Source organism: Taudactylus pleione, unplaced genomic scaffold (genome assembly GCF_031769625.1).
Source record: "Taudactylus pleione unplaced genomic scaffold, aTauple2 ptg000046l, whole genome shotgun sequence".
NCBI classification, from domain to species: Eukaryota; Metazoa; Chordata; class Amphibia; order Anura; family Myobatrachidae; genus Taudactylus; species Taudactylus pleione.
Window position 1 is genome coordinate 9,244,228 of NW_028284448.1, and position 19,642 is coordinate 9,263,869.

The 19,642-nt window shown below is 44.6% G+C and overlaps 2 protein-coding genes across 6 annotated transcripts in view; one reads left to right on the forward strand and one right to left on the reverse strand.

The window, feature by feature from the left end:
• Positions 1-5,480, forward strand: part of LOC148537665 (uncharacterized) — a 259,972-nt gene extending 254,492 nt beyond the window's left edge. For 4 of the 5 annotated variants that reach the window (XM_088460467.1, XM_088460466.1, XM_088460470.1 and 1 more), the window contains one exon: positions 3,215-4,050. In XM_088460467.1, coding sequence (XP_088316593.1) covers positions 3,215-3,307 — 93 coding nt within the window. In that variant the 3' untranslated portion in view covers positions 3,308-4,050. Of the gene's footprint in view, positions 1-3,214; positions 4,051-4,995 lie in introns of those variants that run through there. The other variant, XM_088460468.1, reaches the window with a different exon arrangement.
• An 11,372-nt stretch (positions 5,481-16,852) lies between these two features.
• The window catches only part of CD164 (CD164 molecule), a 36,582-nt gene continuing 33,792 nt past the window's right edge, over positions 16,853-19,642 (reverse strand). Inside the window, exon 7 of the mRNA XM_088460471.1 lies at positions 16,853-19,349. Within this exon, the coding sequence (XP_088316597.1) occupies positions 19,183-19,349 (167 nt within the window). The 3' untranslated portion in view covers positions 16,853-19,182. The remainder of the gene's footprint in view (positions 19,350-19,642) is intronic.

Consider the following 19,642-nt stretch of genomic DNA (forward strand, 5'->3'; position numbering starts at 1 on the left):
CAAAGCTTGCAGCTCCCTGGATGCACTGGGTCCACTCTCCCTATAACCCTGCCCTCAAGCCAGAGGCACTTCAAGTTTGAGTTGGTGCCCAGCCGGAGTCGGTCAACGCTTGCGCAGGGGGGCTGATTAGCAGCCCCTAATCTTCATTTTATGAGTTAAAAGTTTTTCTTTTACTTTTGGTCTCTTCAGAGCGGCGGCGTCGGACTGTCCATTAGACGTCCAACTGCCGCTCCATCACCCTACCGCAACACCAGTACAGATCTGGGAATCTTGGCGGGACCCCAGAGTCTGTGCTAGCCAGACTCTGCGGGCGCCCAGGACTGCTGCCGGATCGACGGGGAACAGTTAAGGCCGTTGATCACCGCTTGCGGTGATCCGCGCCTTTATGCATTCCATCGCCTCCTGGATGTTGGGGACACACCAGAGGCACTGGCAGTGGCGATGGGCCCCTCACATACCCCGCGTGTCCACTAGACCACCAGGGACTTAACGTTCGGCAGCGGGAAGCCGGCTTTCCGGGGGTTAATAGCTGGCTAGGGGAGACGCCTGTCATTTTCCCGATGCCGATCGAAGGGATGCCGGGCGCCGCGAGCGGGCAGCCGGCGGGGGGGGGAGGCCATCCCTTCAGTGTTCATTCCGGGAGTTCTCCTTTGGGAAGCGGACTTCCTCAGCCATCACGACGTGCATCCCGGGGACCGGTCTCTTCTCAAAGAGGTTTCAACTCCTAGTGAGCAGAGGGGCCTTCCAGAGGTGGTCCTGATGGCCTCCTGACTATCTCACACTGCCAGATCTAGAGGTACTGAAGCAACCTTCGGTTGTCAGTGAAGTGGACCTTCCAATTTGTGTACCTGTTTTCTCCGGTCTCCCTTCTTCCTCAAGTTCTTCGGAAGTTCAATCGAGATGGAGGTACTGTCCTGCTGGTGGCTCCAAATTGACCCAGACGTCACTGGTACTCTCCGACACTCCGTTCCTGCTGCCTCAATATCCGGACCTGTTGTCTCAGGGTCCTTGCCTTTCCCTGGACCGTTTGTCTTTGACTGCGTTCCTACTGTGGTCCTAAGGCTCTTCTGGCTCTGTCATCATGAGGGATGTTTAGAGCACGTAGGCCAGATTTTGCTGGGATCTACCACAGAATGTGGCATATGTAATTCTTATGGTATCGTTACCTGTAGCTACGATCCTCAGGTGTTTAGGATTTCCAGAAGTTCTGGCATTCCTTCTAGCTGGCTTGGGTCTAGCCCTCCGCCTCACCTCCCTGAAAGTCCGGATCTCTGCCCTGTCAGTATGGTTTGGATGTGGAATTGCTCCACTCTCGGGTATCCAGACCCTCCTTCAGGGTGTTTTCTGGAGTCTGCCTCCCTTTATCCCCCCTAGGGGCTCCTTGGGATTTGGCAGTGGTTCTTCGTGTCCTCCTGGGGCCTCCATTTGAACCATTAGTTTTGATAGGCCTTGCATGGTTTATGGCTTAGACTCTTTCTTATGGCGTTTGCATCTGCCAGGAGAGTCTGTATTGGGAGCGTTCTCATGTGGCTCCCTCTTCTGGATATTTCACCAAGACAGGATTGTGAGTCGCACTTGCCCTTGTGTTTCTTCCTAAAGTGGTTTTTAAGTTCCATATTATTCAGGAACTTATTGTACCGACATTTCAGTCTCCAGTTATCTCGGCTAGGGTGGCCTCATTGACTGTGGTCCGGCCTCTCAGGATTTACATGGTCCGTTCAAGTTCCTTATTTGCGGTCTATGGATTTCACAGGAAAGGAAGTCCGGCTAATAAACAGACATTGGCTAGATGGCTTCGTATGACTATCTCAGGGGCATACACATAGGAAGGCCTTTCTGTTTCTGTTGATGCTTATTCTACTCGGCCTGTGGGCGTCTCAGCTGTTCTGCCTTGTAAGGTGGCCATATGGTCTTCTGTCCAGACCTTTCTAAAGTTCTATGCATTGGATATCTTTGCCTCTCAGGATGCTTCCTTGGGCGACGGATTCTCCTCTCCCCACCCTTATAAGGACTGCTTTGGGACATCCCCAAGGTCAACCCTGTGGACTCTGAAGAAAGAGATAACAAGGGTAAGTTATTACCATATCTCTCATTTTCTTCTTCAGACTCCATAGGGTCCACAGGGCACCCGCTCTGACGCACCTGGCTTCATATAGGCTGTGTTACTGGTCACCGGTTTCCTTCTCTGTGAGTGTGATTCTTGAGTGTTCCAGTCTTCTCTCTCTTTCTTTCCTCCTCCGGCTACTTACAAACTGAGGTGCCTCTGGCTTGGAGGCGGGGTTATAGGGAGAGTGGACCCAGTGCATCCTGGGAGCTGAAAGCTTTAACTGCGTGGTGCCTGGATTTGGTTCCCAACCTATACCGCAAGGTCAACCCTGTGGATCCTATGGACTTCGAAGAAAGAGATAACAAGGGTAAGTTCTTACCATATCTGTAGTAATTTTTTTTTTTTTAAGTTTTAGTAAATCTACCTCACAGTTGTGGGAGGTGAAAAATTGATTGATTAAAAATTTTACTTTCTGCATCATATGTTTTAAATAATAGATAAAATGTTGCGATTTATTGCAATAGGACTCTAATGTAAAATTTCAGACAGTGCTCACATTGACATATTAAACTTTTTTGCTCACTGCATCATGTGCCATGGTAGTGTGTAGCTACATAATTATAGATTAGCAGCAGGATGAAGAAACAAATCAAGGAAAACCAAACATCAGCATTATTTTACAATCTGTCACATTGATTAATGTAAAAAAACTTGATTGCTGCTTTAACTAATTGTAAGATACATGGGGTCTATTCATCATTCCTTTATTTTATACAAAAGTGAGTGAAAATTACATTAAGGTAGAGGACCATTCATTAAGCATGTAACACAGGAGATATTACTGATATATCCTAGTAACAATTCTCCCCCAATAATTTCCACAGTTCCCAAGTATCGCAACTCTGAAAAGCTGACTCCGCAAAAAGAGCAGGTTTTTGGAAGTGATACTGTCGTTAATGAGCAGCGAGTTGAAACATAATTATCACTATATGTGATGATTACTAGGCCCCGTAAAAACAACGTTTTATCTGCCTTTTTTTAAAAACAAATTTACAAAGAAAGCGGTTTATAGTATTGATATTTACAATGGGTTGTGTAACATGTAGATACTGTATAAATAAAAGCTGATAGCATAGCCATTAGACTCATTATACTTGTAATTTCCAGGTCCCAAGCCGATGCAGAGCACCTGAACTCACTGACAGCACATCGCAAGCCATCCTCACCCAACTGCATGAGCTAAGACTTAGTACCAAGTGAAATTGGTGATCTGTAAGCTGCTTTGGTACATTGAACCTACTATCACACCTGTAGATTTCAATGCTCTTTTGAAAACGCTCTGCACCTGTTTTGACTAAGTACAGGTTTCTCCCATTTTTTAAAAATGGTGTTATTTGGCGGTTGTGTGGGAGAGTTATATTTGTACATCTTTTAATTTCAGGGCCCACAGGATGCATCTCAGCCAGTTGCAGAAGTTCATAATTTCCCCTTTGCCATGGACCAGACACTAATGGTCTCTAAAAACCTTATTAAACCTGTTCTTATAAAGAACATCAGTTAATTCGGTAATTTATGTGGCCTTTAGATTAAAATACAAAACTTCGGCCAGTAGATGAAAATACTGTAGACTAATATTTCAACATAATTATTACAGCTTACTAGGAACTATTAAAATAAATTGGTATCCAAACTATTGTAGAATTTCTGCTGGTACTACTGTATAAATCTGTTTCCTCCCCCTCATTTACACAGAAACCTGCTTGTGTAATGAACAACTTCCACAAACAAAAGACATCACATAAGCATTTTCATAAGAGATAATTATCTGGAGATTATGTATTTATTAAAATTCTAACATTTTATTAATAACAGATCAATTTAAAATTTCTTTGTGAATCCTGCACTATTTAGTATACAGGATGTTTCTGTGTACTGTGTTCTAATATGCTTTTAATTAAACACAACATAACCTCAAATTCTTCTCATCAGCACTTTTTTTTGACTCGGGACAGTAGTAAGATTAGTTTTTTTTTTTTTTAGTCTATACAAAATACAGTCTTGTTATTTAAATGTCACGTACATAGAGTAGTGTATGGGAAGTCACTTTTCATACAGACCTAATCCAGCCATATGATCTTCCTTTTAGTGACAAAGATGTAAGATGCTTTACTGGTAGCACCAAGGTCTAAGTGCCCACACACATACCGATGTAATCTCAAACACACGATGTGTACGATTTCCCCCTGAACTCTCCCTGGCAGTCCTGCACACGATTTGGTCTGAAAATGCTTTCAATTGGACACATGATCTATCGTGCCTCCTAACTACTCCAGTGCATCCTGACTTTTGTCAGATCTGCCCTACTGCACGGCAGATCTGAAGATGCGATGTGCGACCTTTGGGGACGTGCATCGCATTGTGATCGTGAGTGGGGACTCACGATTTCTTCACAATTTGGCCATATTTTACATGATCAGTCGTTTCAATGCGTCGGAATCGGCCAGATTGGATAAAATATCGCTATGTGTGTGGGCACCTTAATGTAATAGCCAGTCAGATATGGGCATCGGCGCAAGTCTGCCTGTTTTTGTTTTTAAAGTGGCAATAATTCAAAACGGGGTTTTTTTTTGCCTTTGAAATTGCCATTTTTAAAAGCAACTCATCGAATCACACCGATGGCAGCACATTACAGGCTATTACAGTTTTCCACTTATCTTTTATGATAGTATGGCAGCGCTAGTCATAACATCTATGCACGTGTAAATAAATCAGCTTATTAGTATACTCATAAGTTAAGGAATCTACATTTATAACAGCATCCATTCAGGACCACATTTTGCTATTTAAGTCCATATTTTTTTTTACTCTTTTTAAATTGCTTCTAACAGTAACAATAATTTAGTAATTTATCAACATTAAATGTAATTTTTTTTTTATGTTTTGGACAGGATGCACAAGGCATATCTGGGTATTAAAGTAACCTAGAAGTTCTACATCCTCTACAGAAACTGGCAATGACCACATTTTTCTGGACAGGCAGAGGGGGGAGTGATCATTCACCTGCATATCACTCCATTGGTCATTATGCAAGAATGATCTGATGGCCATTAACAACAACTTGTTCCTGTGTAACAGAGAGGACCATAACAAGTGGCCGCCAGTAACAGCACCGTTACTGTGTGAAGTTCCTCGGGCATTTGTGCTGCACTAATCACACCAGGGCGTTCAACATATAACCTGGAGTGTGAAGGGCACTATGTCTAAAAGGTGCGATGGTTATATGAGCATTACACATCCTCAAAGCTCATTATAGTGCTGTAAACTATAAAACATATAAGCAAGTCTGTTAGTGGATCATGCACAGATCAGTTTGGCACAAGACGCTTGTCATGTGTATATTCACAGAACTTCAGGAACACCAAATAAATCAGCCATTAACCACTATTTGCGTTTTACACTTCATTGGTATTTTCTGATTTTATTTTTTTTTGAGCAAGTAAAAAGTGCGCCAAAATTATACTATAAAAATTGATTATATACAAAGTTATTAATACAAAATATACCTGCTATTGACAATTTTTTTTCACTGCAATTTTCTGAATAACTAATGCCACACCCCATAAAAGTAAATAAACTTCTAAAATGCATCTTATTTTTTTCTGGTGTTTTCTCTTCTATCTTTTTTTTTTCTTTTTGTTTTTTATGCCAGTGATGCATAGTAATACTAGAATAATATGTTCTACTGTCTCCAAGTCTCTTATATATGCCAATATCTACGATTGTTTTAATTTTTCTCCTGTTTTAAGGTATATTTCTAACACTCACTATGGTTAATTTAAATATTGTTTCCATTAATGTGAGGGGTCTTAACGTCCCTGAGAGGAGATCTCTAGTATTAAGAGAATTGAAAGCTGAACATGCTGAGGTGGCGTTTCTTCAGGAAACACATTTCAAGGAAGGTGCCGCACCACTTTTCAAGAATATAAGACTTTCCTTGTGGGTTCTTTTCCAATAATCCTGAAGGCAAATCTTTGGGGGTTGCAATTTTTATTCGCTAAACATATCCCCATTACTGACATTACTTGTTAACCACTGATTGCAGGCCGGGTCTTAGTGATAAAATGTAGGGTATATACACAAATATTTACCTTCGCTAATATATACACACCTAACAGAGCCCAACCGGCCTTCTTCGAAAAGGCATTGGAATTGATCCAGGCCCACGTAGAAGGTCTGTTGGTTTTTGGGGGTGACCTCAATTGGTCTTTAGACCCACACCTAGACTCCTCCAACAAATCACCTAGGTACTCAGACAGGTTCCATCGTAAAGTGAAGAAAACTTTCCATGTACATCAATTAGTGGATATTTGGCACATACAACATCCTAATACAAGAGACTATTCTTTCTTCTCCTACCCCCACCAGCTGTACACTAGATTAGATTATTTTTTTATTTCGCACAGATTTCTTCATTTGATAAAAGAAACAAAGATTGGCCACATTTCTTGGTCAGATCATGCTCAAATTTCAATGTGTGTTTCACTTCCATCTTCTCACCCGACTAGTTTTACTTGGAAGCTGAATGAATCACTGCTTCAAGATTCTTATTGTCAACAACAAATTAAGTCAACTCTGGAAGAGTATATATCCACTAATGATCTTCCTGACATGTCCAAGTTAACCGTTTGGGAAGCACATAAGTGTGTTTTAAGGGGAAAGCTAATTCAGCTGGGATCTTATTTAAAAAAACAACACTTAGGGGTAAGAGATGCTCTAATACAAAAGATCCAAGCATTAGAACTAACACACAAATCCTCCCTTTCCCCTGAGACATTCCAAGTACTCTCAGATGTGCGTCAGGACCTTAATATGCATATGTCCAACAAAATTAAATCAGATATACCTAAATGTCATAGCCAATATTTTAGCCGGGGAGACTCCTGGCTAGAGCACTTCGTGAACAACGTGCAACCACATTTATTGCCCAGGTAAAATCACATTCTGGCTCCCTATGTAACTCCACAAAAGATATTGCAGCAGCATTTCAATTTTATTATTCCCAACTATATAATTTAAAAGATTCCAGGTCGGGGATTGACATGTCCTCGCGAAGAGCTTCCATCAAGGCCTAGTTGGAGGAAGTCGGTTTTCCCACTTTATCGGATATAGAAAGAGTCATTCGAAGAGCCATTTACTCCAGATGAGTTAGAAGCTGTGATCAAATCTACACCTAATGGAAAAAGTCCAGGCCCAGATGGGTTTACCATTGCCTATTACAAAATGTTTGGTGAGGTGCTTTCTCCCATACTGCTCTGGGCTTTAAATGAGATCTCAGATCTTTCCTGTTTTTCTTCCCAATCCTTGCTTGCCCATATTACAGTGATACCTAAAGAAGGGAAGGACCCAGCCCAGTGCTCCAGTTATAGACCCATCTCCCTGTTAAACGTTGATCTAAAGTTTTTCGCTAAGCTAATGTCCAACCGTCTCAAATTGTTTCTCCCCAATCTGATCCATTCAGACCAGGTGGGATTTGTCCCTGGTCGAGAGGCCAGGGACAATACTACTAAGGTCTTAGACCTGATCCATGAGGCTGTCTCTAGGAAGATCCCAACTATACTCCTGTCCATAGATGCTGAAAAGGCGTTTGACAGGGTAGACTGGGATTTTTTGATGGGAGTCTTGGAGCATATATGGGCTTGGGTTCGATGGGCATGCAGAGAATTCGAGCGCTTTATTCTACTCCATCTGCGCGAGTGAGGATTAATGGAGACCTATCTGGGCCAGTCTTGATCACTAATGGGACTCGACAGGGATGCCCTCTCTCTCCACTAGTATTTATTTTATGTATGGAGGCCCTGGCGATGGCTATTCGTCTTCATAGCAATGTAACGGGGCTGAACGTGGGAAGGAGGGAATACAAGTTAGCCCTATTTGCAGATGATCTTTTGCCGGTAATTACAAACCCACGGACCTGAATCCCTAACATCCTAAAGGAATTTGACAGATTTGGAGATCTTTCCAATTTTAAAGTAAATTTGGCCAAATCTAGTGCATGAACGATATACAATCTTTCTGTCACTTTTCCTGGCACCCCACGTGCCAGGAGTTTTCCTCCATAAAGATCTCTCTCAAATATTCTCTTATTTTCTTCCTTTACTTACTAAGCTGCGAACAAACCTTTCTACCTGGCGTACCAAGAAGATCTCTTGGACGGGAAGGATAGGAGCTATTAAGATGAATGTACTTCCTAGAGTTCTTTATCTTTTACAAACTCTCCCAATTACAATACCCCGTTCCTGGTTTATCACGATTCACCGAATTGTTCGGGAATTTGTTTGGGCGGCCCGCAAACCCAGTTTCAAACATGATATTCTTTGTAGGAAAAAGCATCAGGGAGGCCTACAATTACCACATTTTCTCACCTACTATCATGCAGTTCTACTTCTGAGGGTGATGGAATGGAGTAGGTTAAATGATAGAAAGCAGTGGATTGATATTGAAGCAGCTTCCTTTCCGTCTGTTGATTTAGGTTTTCCTTGGCCTGTGAACTTACCTTGAACTAATCACCCTCTACTGGGTCCAATCATTTCCTGTTGGAGGTGTCTTCACTCACATCCCCTTCTTTCCCCTATCCCTTCTCCTTTAACCCCCTTATTTGGTAATCCGGCATTTCCGCCGGGGATCCCAGCAAACTCATTTGGATTGTGGCGTGCGTAGGGGATTCTCAGGATTAACCAGCTATTTGAAGGTTCAGAAATCATGAGTTTTCCCTCTGTTGAGGCTAAATGGGTTTTGCTTAACAGCGAGATCTGGAAATACTTGCAAATAAAACATTTTCTTTCAACTTTAGGTTCCCCTAAATCATATGGGAGGGGGAATACTCCATTTGAGAATGTGTGTAGCTCAGAGACCTCCGTCACACTCACTGTCCTTTATTTACACATTGTTGATTGAACACCTTTTTTCTGATAGACCCAAATTTATTTCTGATTGGGAATCAGATCTAAGGGGAATGATAGGAGAGGATGATTGGCTGGAAGTTTTCAGAAATACTTTCTCCGCATCCGCAAATGCTTTAACAATGGAGACACATTATAAAGTTCTCTCAAGTTGGTACCGCTGTCCAAGCCAGCTTTCTAAAATGGACGCGGGTGTCCTTGACTCTTGCTGAAGATGTGAGACTGAACTAGGTACCCCCTTACATATTTGGTGGGAATGCTCTTCTCTTAGACCTTTTTGGGACAAAGTGATTGAGACGGCAGGCCTTATTCTTCAGGAGGATCTGCCTTCTTGCCCTAGCTTCTGGCTACTAAATCTCACTCGGAAGCCTTATGCTCACTTCAAAAAGTCACTACTGAGTGCTTCCAAAGCCGTAATTCCTGTTCACTGGAAATCCAGGTTGGCTCCCTTCATGTCTGAATGGTGTACATGCCTTAATCATTATATGGCTATGGACGATTTAATTTTATCCCATACAGACAAGGGCAAAAATTTCAATGTGACTTGGCATCCCTGGCTGCAGTACAAGGCGTCAGACCACTATAAGACGCTTAGTCGAGTTTAAGGAAGGTAACAAAAAGTCCCTGGTATATACCTAGTAGTTTATTAAAAGTAGATGGTCAGATGTATTGGTTTTGCTTTCTGGCATACTTGTTTGTTTGGTTTTTTTTTTTCTCTCTCTCATCTTTTTCTCTTTTATTTTCTTCTTATTCTGATGTATTTGTTACTGATAAAGTTTATGGTGTAAATTGTGACCATACATAATATTCTTTTTAGCAAAATTGCAATACCAAATATTGACTCTTGATATGTTTTCAATTAGAATTTTTCATTATCTGGGAAAGATTTAATGTTTGTATTTTGTTATGGTTCTCAAAAAATATAATGCAGAAAAAAAAAAGTAAAACAAAAAAAAAATGACTAAAAGCAAAAAACTTCAATTGTGATGAGAGAGCAAAGTGTTTTCTGTATACCAGCCCAGGGGTAGGCAACATGTGGCATCCCAGCATGCCCTGCCAGTTTTGCTGTTAGGGCATGCTAACACAGTGGCAGGGCATGCTGGGTTGTATACAGTAGTTCCACAGGTTGCCTACAGTTGTAATAGCCCATCTCATGGAACAAAAGAAAATGAGATGGTAAGAACTTACCTTTGTTATCTCTACGAAGTCCATAGGGTTCCACAGGATACCTTGGGGTATAGGTGATGACAGGCATCGGGCACCATAGAGTTAAGTTTTCAGTCCTCCCAGGATGCACTAGGGTCCCCCTCCTATACCCCGCCCCCGAGCCAAGGCATCTCAGTTAGTTACCAAGCCATAGGCCAAAGGAGGAGAAGGAAGAGAGAGAAGAAAGATCTGGATACACACAAGAATCACATTCTCACCAGAGGGAGACGGAAAATACGGTGACCAGAGCAAAGCCCATCTGCAGCACAGGTGCGACAGGGCGGGAGTCCTGTGGAACCCTATGGACTTCGTAGAAATAGAGATAACAAGGGTAAGTTCATACCATATCTCATATTTTCTATTTTCTACTTCAGGGTCCATAGGGTATCCACAGGATACCTTGGGGATGTCCCAAAGCAGTATCCTTTAAGGGTGGGGACGCTCCTGTGCTGAAAGGAGAATCCGCCGCCCGAAGGAAGCATCCTGAGAGGCGAAGGTGTCAAACCTGTAATACCTCACGAAGGTATGGACAGAGGACCACGTAGCAGCCTTGCATATCTGGACTGCAGAGGCACCACGTCGAGCTGCCCACGAAGGACCCACAGACCTAGTGGAATGAGCCTTCACAGAAGGAGGAATCGGCAGACCTTCATGAAGATAAGCTTCAGAAATAGCCATACGGATCCAGGCTGCCAAAGTTTGCTTTGAAGCAGGCCAACCCTTTTTACGGAAGCCATAGAGGACAAACAAGGCGTCCGACTTCCTAAACGAAGAAGTGCGGTCAACATAAGTCCTTAGGGCCGCACAACATCCAAAGTGGCCTCACCCACTGAAAGGCCAGGTGAGTTAAAGGCCGGAACAACTATTTCCTCGTTAACATGAAACTGGGAAACAACTTTGGGAAGAAGTTCAGGACGAGTGCGTAGCACTGCCCTGTTCCCATGAAAAATCAAGAAAGGGGGTCTATAAGAAAGAGCCCCTAAATCAGAAACACGTCTGGCCGAAGCAATAGCCAGAAGGTAAACAGTCTTAGCTGTTAGCCATTTAAGATCCACTGAGCCCAGTGGTTCAAACGGCGGTCCCTGGAGAGCCCTCAGGACCACAGCCAAATCCCAAGGCGCCACAGGTGGAACAAAGGGTGGCTGAATGCGTAGAACACCTTGCATAAAGGTGCGCACATCCGGGATTGTAGCAATCCTACGATGGAACCAGACAGGGCCGAAACCTGCACCTTCAAAGAAGCAAGGCGAAGCCCATGGTCTAGTCCCGCTTGCAGGAAGGCGAGAACCCGAGACAGACGAAACTCCCGCGGTGCATAACCTCTCGGCCGACACCACTGGAAGAATGTATGCCACACGCGATGGTATATTCTCGCGGAAGACGGTTTCCGAGCTCTGAGCATGGTACGCACTACAGAGCTGGAAAACCCCCTGGACCTTAACATGGCCGTCTCAACAGCCACGCCGTCAAAGACAGCCGAGTCAGGTCCGGGTGAAGACAAGGACCCTGTGACAGAAGGTCCGGACGTGGCGGCAACCGCAGAGGACTGTCCACGGACAGACCCTGAAGGTCTGAGAACCAGTGCCGTCTGGGCCATGCGGGCGCTATCAACAGGAGCGTCCCTCTTTCCTGTTTGAATTTCCGGATTACCCGTGGAAGAAGGGAAACCGGAGGAAACAGATATGCGAACCGGAACGTCCACCGGACGGACAGAGCATCCACCAGAGACGCCTCTTCGTCTCTTGTGCGAGACCCGTACACCAGCAACTTGTTGTTGTGCCGGGACGCCATGAGGTAGATCTCTGGAAGACCCCACCTGTCCACCAGCCGTTGAAAAACGTCCGGGTGCAGGGACCATTCTCCCGGATGAACGTCCACCTGCCCTGGAACAAGTGTGGACCCGAAACTGCTCCCCAGCCCCGAAGACTGGCGTCCGTCGTCAACAGGACCCAATTCGCCACCCAGAACGGACGACCCTTGTTGAGATGGGTCGTCTGCAACCACCAGGCAAGGGACAGGCGAACCTCCGGAGTGAGCACTATCGTCTGGGATTTTAGAGACTGAGGCAGCCCGTTCCACTTGGACAGGATCAGGTGCTGCAGAGGTCTGGAGTGAAACTGGGCATATTCCACCATGTCGAATACCGACACCATGGAGCCCAGTAACCTCATCGCCGAGTGTAGAGACACCCGGCGGCTCTGCAGACAACTGCGCACCCTCGACTGTAAGGCAGAGATCTTTTCCTCCGTCACAAAGATCCTTTGCTGTCCCGAGTCCAATAAGGCTCCGAGGTGCAGAATCCGCTGAGACGGGACCAGGGTGGACTTCTGCCAGTTTATTAACCAGCCATGCCGTTGCAGTAGCGCAATGGTCAGGTCCAAGTGGCGCAGAAGGAGCTCCGGAGATCCTGCCACTAATAGAAGGTCGTCCAAGTACGGCAACATGCGAACTCCCTGCAGCCGCAGGGAAGCCGCCATGACCGCCATCACCTTGGTGAAAACATGTGGCGCTGTCGCCAGGCCAAAAGGTAACGCCCGGAACTGAAAGTGGTCACTGCGGATTGCAAACCTGAGGAACTGCTGATGGCGCAAAAGAATGGGGACATGCAGGTAAGCGTCCTGTATATCCAATGTAGTCCCCAGGTTCCAGCGCCAGAATGATGGACCGTAGGGTCTCCATCCGAAACTTCGGCACCCGCAAAGATTTGTTGAGAGTTTTGAGGTTGAGAATCGGACGAAATGACCCATTGGGTTTCTGAACCAAAAAGAGATTGGAATAGAAACCCTGGCCCTTCTGGGAGAATGGAACAGGCACTATAACTCCAGCCTGGAGCATAGTGTGCAAAACTTTCCGCAGCTCCGTGGCTTTGTTCCGGTCTGATGGTAGACCCGTGGTGAAGAATCGAGCCGGAGGTCTGTGCCGAAAGGAGAAGCCGTACCCGTGAGAAACCACCTCGAGAACCCAAGTGTCTGTCGTTGTGACCGACCAACACCGGGCGAACTGCAGCAGGCGACCTCCCACTTTGGGATCCCCCAAAGGGAGGCCCGGACCTTCAGGCCGTAGGCTTGTCATCTGGCTTAGGGGCCGGACGTCTGGTACTCCAGGCCTGCTTCCGAGGCTTGGCTGATTTCTTGGGGCCAGCCTGTCGGGGAAAGGACTGTCTTAGGCCTACCCTGGGCCCTATAAGACCGAAAGGACGGAGTACCTGAACGAGAAGGAACAGTAGCCGATGGGAGACATGCCGATTTAGCTGCCGCCAGCGTGGCTACAATTTTGTCCAGGTCCAGACCGAAGAGAACTTCTCCGTTAAAAGGCAACGCCTCCAAACCCTTTTTGGAATCAGCGTCCACCTTCCAGGATCGCAACCACAGCTGCCGAAGAAATTCGAGACGCCAGGGTACTAACATCCAAGGCTGCTTCGTTGATATAAGTGGCCGAATCCCGGAGATTGCCGATCAACTCCGTCTGCTCAGCCGAACAGTCGGAATCGAAGGACGCCTCCAATGTATCAGCCCAGCACTCCATAGCTCTGGCAACCCAGCAAATGGCCATAGCCGGCCGCGCAGCCCCCCCCCTGCAAGGGAATAGACGGACTTCAGGCAGATCTCCACCTTGCGTTCCGTAGCATCCTTAAGGGAGGACATGGATGGCATGGGTAATGTGGCACTACGGACAAGGCGTGTCACATGAGAATCCACCTGAGGAGGGGATTCCCACTTTGCAAAATAATTGTCCGCAAACGGATACGCCACTCCTCAACGCCTTTGAGGCTGATATCGTTTGCCTGGCTGTTTCCACGCTTCCTCTAGGTGGTCAACTAATTGCCCCGAAAGAGGAAACACTGTGGTATCTCTTTTAACATCTTTGAAAAAGGCGTATTTGGACTTTGATACTGGAGGCTCCTCATCTTCAATAACGAAAGCAGTACGGACTGCACGAATAAGGCCAGGTATATACACCTTAGACTTAGCGTCCGACTCCTTAGGGCGGGAAGTTTCCTGGTCAGAAAGATCCAGAATCTCCCCATCATCGGACGTCCCGTCGTCATCCTCATAAGGAGCAGACAGAGACGGCACCGGCCGCATCACAGACTCCCCTTGTAACACTTCTGACAACTGCTGTACAGAGCTTGTTAACGAATTAACCCACGCAGGCTCATGAGAGACCTGAGGGGGGGGAAATAGGGAGACTGTGGGCTACCATCAATTGTCTTGGGAAACCCTGCATGGGTGACGACACCACTGACTGCTGGGACAAACCCATCTGAGGGAGGGCAGGCTGCGGAGCTAACTGGCCCACGAGGGTTGTAAGCGCTTTGGCAAAACAAGCCCAGGGCGGCTCCTGTACTGGAGCCGTGACCGTAATCAGTCGCGTCAACGAATAACACCGCCGACATAGTCCTTCCGCACTGCCGTCCCCCTCCGCTATAGGTACCTTGCATGTAGTACATAAAAGCTGGAGAGGAAAATAACTTTCAGACATAATGGTAAGTATGTGACTCCTCTCACTGATACTCTTTATTATAGTGTGAGACCACCCTGCAAGCACCGCACCGCAAGGGCTTTAGCAGAAAGAACAGGGACAGTTCTTGTCAGTTAAATGCTGACAGATAGAAAATTAAAGTACAGGCAGCAGCGCTAGCACAGTCACCTACAATGCAAAGAAATCAATTCCTGCACTATCGGCGCTGATCCTCAACTACACAGACTAAGCGCCTGGTAGGACACAGCGCTGCATACACAGACCTTATCCAACGGAGGAGAGGTATGCAGGGGGACCCAGACCACGATGCCACCGTTCTTCAGTGTCCAGCAGAGCTCACCATGCTTCTTCCAAAGATGGCCACCAAGGAGCAGAGAGGAGGCCGGCCTGGGGGAGGAGCGCTGACACAGGACCAGTCAGCGTGTGTAGAGAGGGCTGTGTGCAGCGGGGGAGGCGCCGGCTGTGAGACAGGGAAGGCGCGCTCCCCTGGCATGCATTTAACCCCTGGGACACTGCAGCGCTACCGCTCTGCCGCGGTCCTGCTGTCCCAGGAAGGTAGTGGAAGTGCAGTTTAGAACCTGGCTCCACGCTGCAGCCAATCCCCAGGGAGCCCCCTGCCTGGGGACTCTGGACCATGTGTTTCAGCGGGGACCCACCGCGGGACCCCCCTGCTTACCTTTGTCCCCCTTGATTCCGGCCATGGTCCTAAACATCTGGGATCACCGCTAGCTGTGACCCCAGATGTCTACCAGCATCCCCGGATCAGTACCAGCGTTCTGGTACCAGCGGGGGTGTAGGGAAGACAGCATGGACGTCAGGACTGACTGTCCATGCTGTACTTCCAGATGTGCAGCCACAGCTGCTTGAAGAAAACTTCAGGGGCTCTTCTTAGCCCCCCCTCTAACAGGTGCATCCGACTCCGGCCGGGCACCAAACTAAACTGAGATGCCTTGGCTTGGGGGCGGAGTATAGGAGGGGGACCCTAGTGCATCCTGGGAGGACTGAAAACTTAACTCTATGGTGCCCGATGTCTGACGTCATCACCTATACCCCAAGGTGTCCTGTGGATACCCTATGGACCCTGAAGTAGAAAGTAATATACATGAGCATTTTCACAACATGACTCCTATGTTAGCCATTTTGAGTTACAGTTGATGCTTGTCCTCACTTTTTTCTGCTAAGAAGCCACCGTACACTCTGTACGATATAGATGAACAATTGGAATATCGTTCAACGATATATCATTTATTTTTATGCAGTGAACGACCAACGATGCGCATTCCAGCATCAACTATATCTATGATCGTCCATACATGCAGGCCAACTTGCACGATATTGTCAACTTTGCCTTTTCAGGGATGTGGCAGGATGACTTCACTGAAAGATATCTTTCAAATATCTCTTTCAAGTCAGTGGTACAGATCGTACTGTGAGTATGCAGTTTTAAGGGGTACATCAACTAGTAGTTAGTGGAACAACTGTACAATTCCAACATTGTAATCGTACAGTCGTTCCTCTGCCCCTGCAGTGCCTACACTGACCAATATGTCGTTCAGTGCAGGCACCCTCCCTCATCCCTGAACATGGTCAATCTGTCGTTATCGGCAGATTGACCAGCATGTTCAGGCGATGATTGATGTCAGAAACAACCAACGGGAGCGTGCATCGCTGGTCGTTTCCGACATTTCCGTGCACGTTTAATGAGCGTTGAACAATAACGATATTGTTATATCGCTCATTAATATAGCCTAGTGGATGTGCGCCTTAAGATTTCCCTCATCATTTCACTGGTGGTAGAAAGCTCCCTCAAATGTACTAAAGCCTTAAGCATTTACAAAGTGTTCTTAAAGTAGGATTCAACTTGTATTTTAATAAATAAAAAAGTTAATTTTCAAAACTTTTACATCATCTCCAATATTACTGATATACTATCAATGATTTTGGTTGTAAAATAGTGCATATAACAAAGCAGTGCTTGTTCCCTGATGGTACACAGGGATACGCAGTACCTGCATCATTTTTAAGACTAGTTCCAAAAACTTGAAGAAATTGGTGAAACAATTTCAGAAAATGATACTTACGTGCCCAGAGTATGGGAGCTACTATATATCTTGTATCAACTTCTCATTTATAGAAAAAAAAGCAAATCACTTTCAGGTTTATACAACTACCAGTTAGAATATGGACTCATTTATTGTCTCTCACACAATAGTATATACCAGCTTTACATCCTATGAACAATGTACAATCACCAGCCATTTGCTTAGGGAATGGTAGTAGACATCAGATGACCTCTTGTACAGCAATACCATTGCATTCATTTCAGGAACAAATACTTATTTATTTTACTTGTCCACTTTAAACCTTGAGCCTGAAAGGCTAGCTGTATTATACAAGAGTGAAGCTGCACATACTCTATAAGCAAACAAGTCATATATCCATACCTGTCCTGATTGTTTGAAATATATGATGGCATACTGTTGGCACATGATGTCATAGTGCTATTTACATTGAAAACTATGGGTAGCACATGATCAGGTCATATCGAAGGTCGGGAATTCCCTGATCAGCGGGAGACTGAGGGGCAGTCACAGGTACAATTGTTACATAACAAAATGCTTATCTTCATTCATGCAACACAACTTTTTCAAAGTAAATTCCATTTACAATTCTATACACCATAATATTACTTACGGCTCAGGCAGTGTTTTTTTTTTTTATATTGCCCAGCAGTGTTCATTTCTGATATATAATCCCTCTGTAGGTAAGAGTAATCTCCACTTCTGCCATCACGTTTTCTGTTCTATTGGGCTGGGCATAAAGATGTTTTTAAACAGCTTTTCCTTTCTAACGGAAAAACGGCAATAACCATCTTCCTGGGACTGACATATTGCAGAGTGTAGCTACAACCTCAGGCCTGGTATTATACCAACTAGATCATGTCTTGGAGGGGAGCTGAGAACACACAATGTGAACTTGTAAGGCACTTAGAATTTGCTACTTTTATCATTGATGCATTATCTTTCTATGTGGTGCACTAAACAATGTTGGCTGGTCACGAAGAAATAAGACACAAAAATACACGCTTTTTGGAGTGTTGCATTCACTTTAAAACTGTAGATAACCATTATTGATGTATAATATATTCTGCAAAGGAGGCAGTTCCCTGATCTATTAACTTCTTAATCTGAATTATTTATGTGTAAGTGTCATTTTAGGTTATTGCTAAGCCTACCATTTAGAAAAGTGCAGATGATTTAGACACTAATCTCCTCCTTTAGCATTTGCCTCATTCATCATCTACCAATCTGCACCAAAGGTGTACACATTGCAGACCTGCATAATACATCAAGAATCAGTGATTCATATGGTAACTGAATAAAATGCAGTTCATTAACGTGGGAAAGCTTTACTCGCATCTGCCAGGTATAATCCCCGCTGTCTCCCATACTCCATTCAGCACGTTTCAGATTTATTTATTTTTGGCTTATAGCTTTTACTAATATCTTGAGCCATAGAAAGTTAATTGTAGGTAATATCTAAATCCATAGTCCATTTGTGTTATTGCTAACACCTTCAAATGCAGAAATACACTTGTTAGAGAAGAAAAATATATATCTCTATCCACAACTAAATGATTTGCTACTAGCTCATTTGCTTAGAGAATTATATTCAATTAACGAACTCCAAACAACCTGCAAACATCAGGCGGAAACAGGAAAATGACTTTGGACAATGATCATATGGGGGTCGAGGGGGGAAGAGAGAATTTCACAAGGAAAACAATTTGTTTAATAATTAAATAATAAAAAAAAACCTCAAGGAAACCAATGCAATATTAGATAAAACTTGTTAAACACTAATTATATCCTCAAAGTTTTTAAGGCACAATTCTCCCAACCTCATCTTCCTTTAGGAATAAGGTGCACTTAAGAAGATGCTGAAAGGAAATAACTGGCTTTGGAAATCAACTTTTGATTTCACTTTTACAATCAATTTCTAGGTAAAAGACACACCAACAGATTTGAAAAGGGACATAAAAATATATTTCAGCTAAGCCATCAATTATGTACTACCTAGAGACTAGACTACCCCTAACATCACTTACCTAATCAGTTTGATCAAATTGACAATCACGTAAAACCACATTCTATAGGGCCTCTACTCTTTCCATGGTGTAATTTACATTTACCTATTCTATTTCTCAGATGTACGCAGGAAAACATTTGTTCCTCTCCAGGTTCTGGTGCAGTGAAGAAGACAGGGTTAAAGCAGTCTCAAATATTATAGAAAGCAGATGGGATGCATGCAATCCACAGCATTATAAAGCTGGAATAACCTCCTTCTTGTCTGTAATGGCACAAATGTGGCTTCATTCAATTTGTAGAGGGGAAGAAAAAAAACCTTTTTCTGTACTTCTCCCATGAAAAATCTTCAAGTTTACATTTGGGAAGAGCTTAGTTGGCAAGCAGTCCAGAGCAATAGGTCTTAAAGAGTATGGTAATTCCTGTCCTTGGCCTTGCAGAACTTGTACAAGAAGAAGATCACTGCTTGAATACCCAACACAAGGACTATTCCTCCAATGAAGCTTGCAGCATCAAATGTATTTTTTTTCGGAGAGGATGTTGGAGTCACAGCTGTCGTGTTTGAAGCGGCTGGATAGGAACAGAGGAAAGAAATATAAATATACTACCTTTTCAAATTTAGAAAAACAGGCCTCAGCCCAAGAATGCAGAATACCACCCGCATAAAAGAGCCAAGCCTAATCTGTTTTGCACACAATCCTTAAATTGGGAGAATTTCAAGAACAACATTTACATAATGTAATGTTCCAAACGGAGACCATTAAGAAAATGCTTGCACCAGGTTACATACAGCAGAGGTTCCCAAACTCGCTGCTAAAGGCACACTAGGGTTAGGGTGCCTTAAAAGATTGACTTTGGGAACC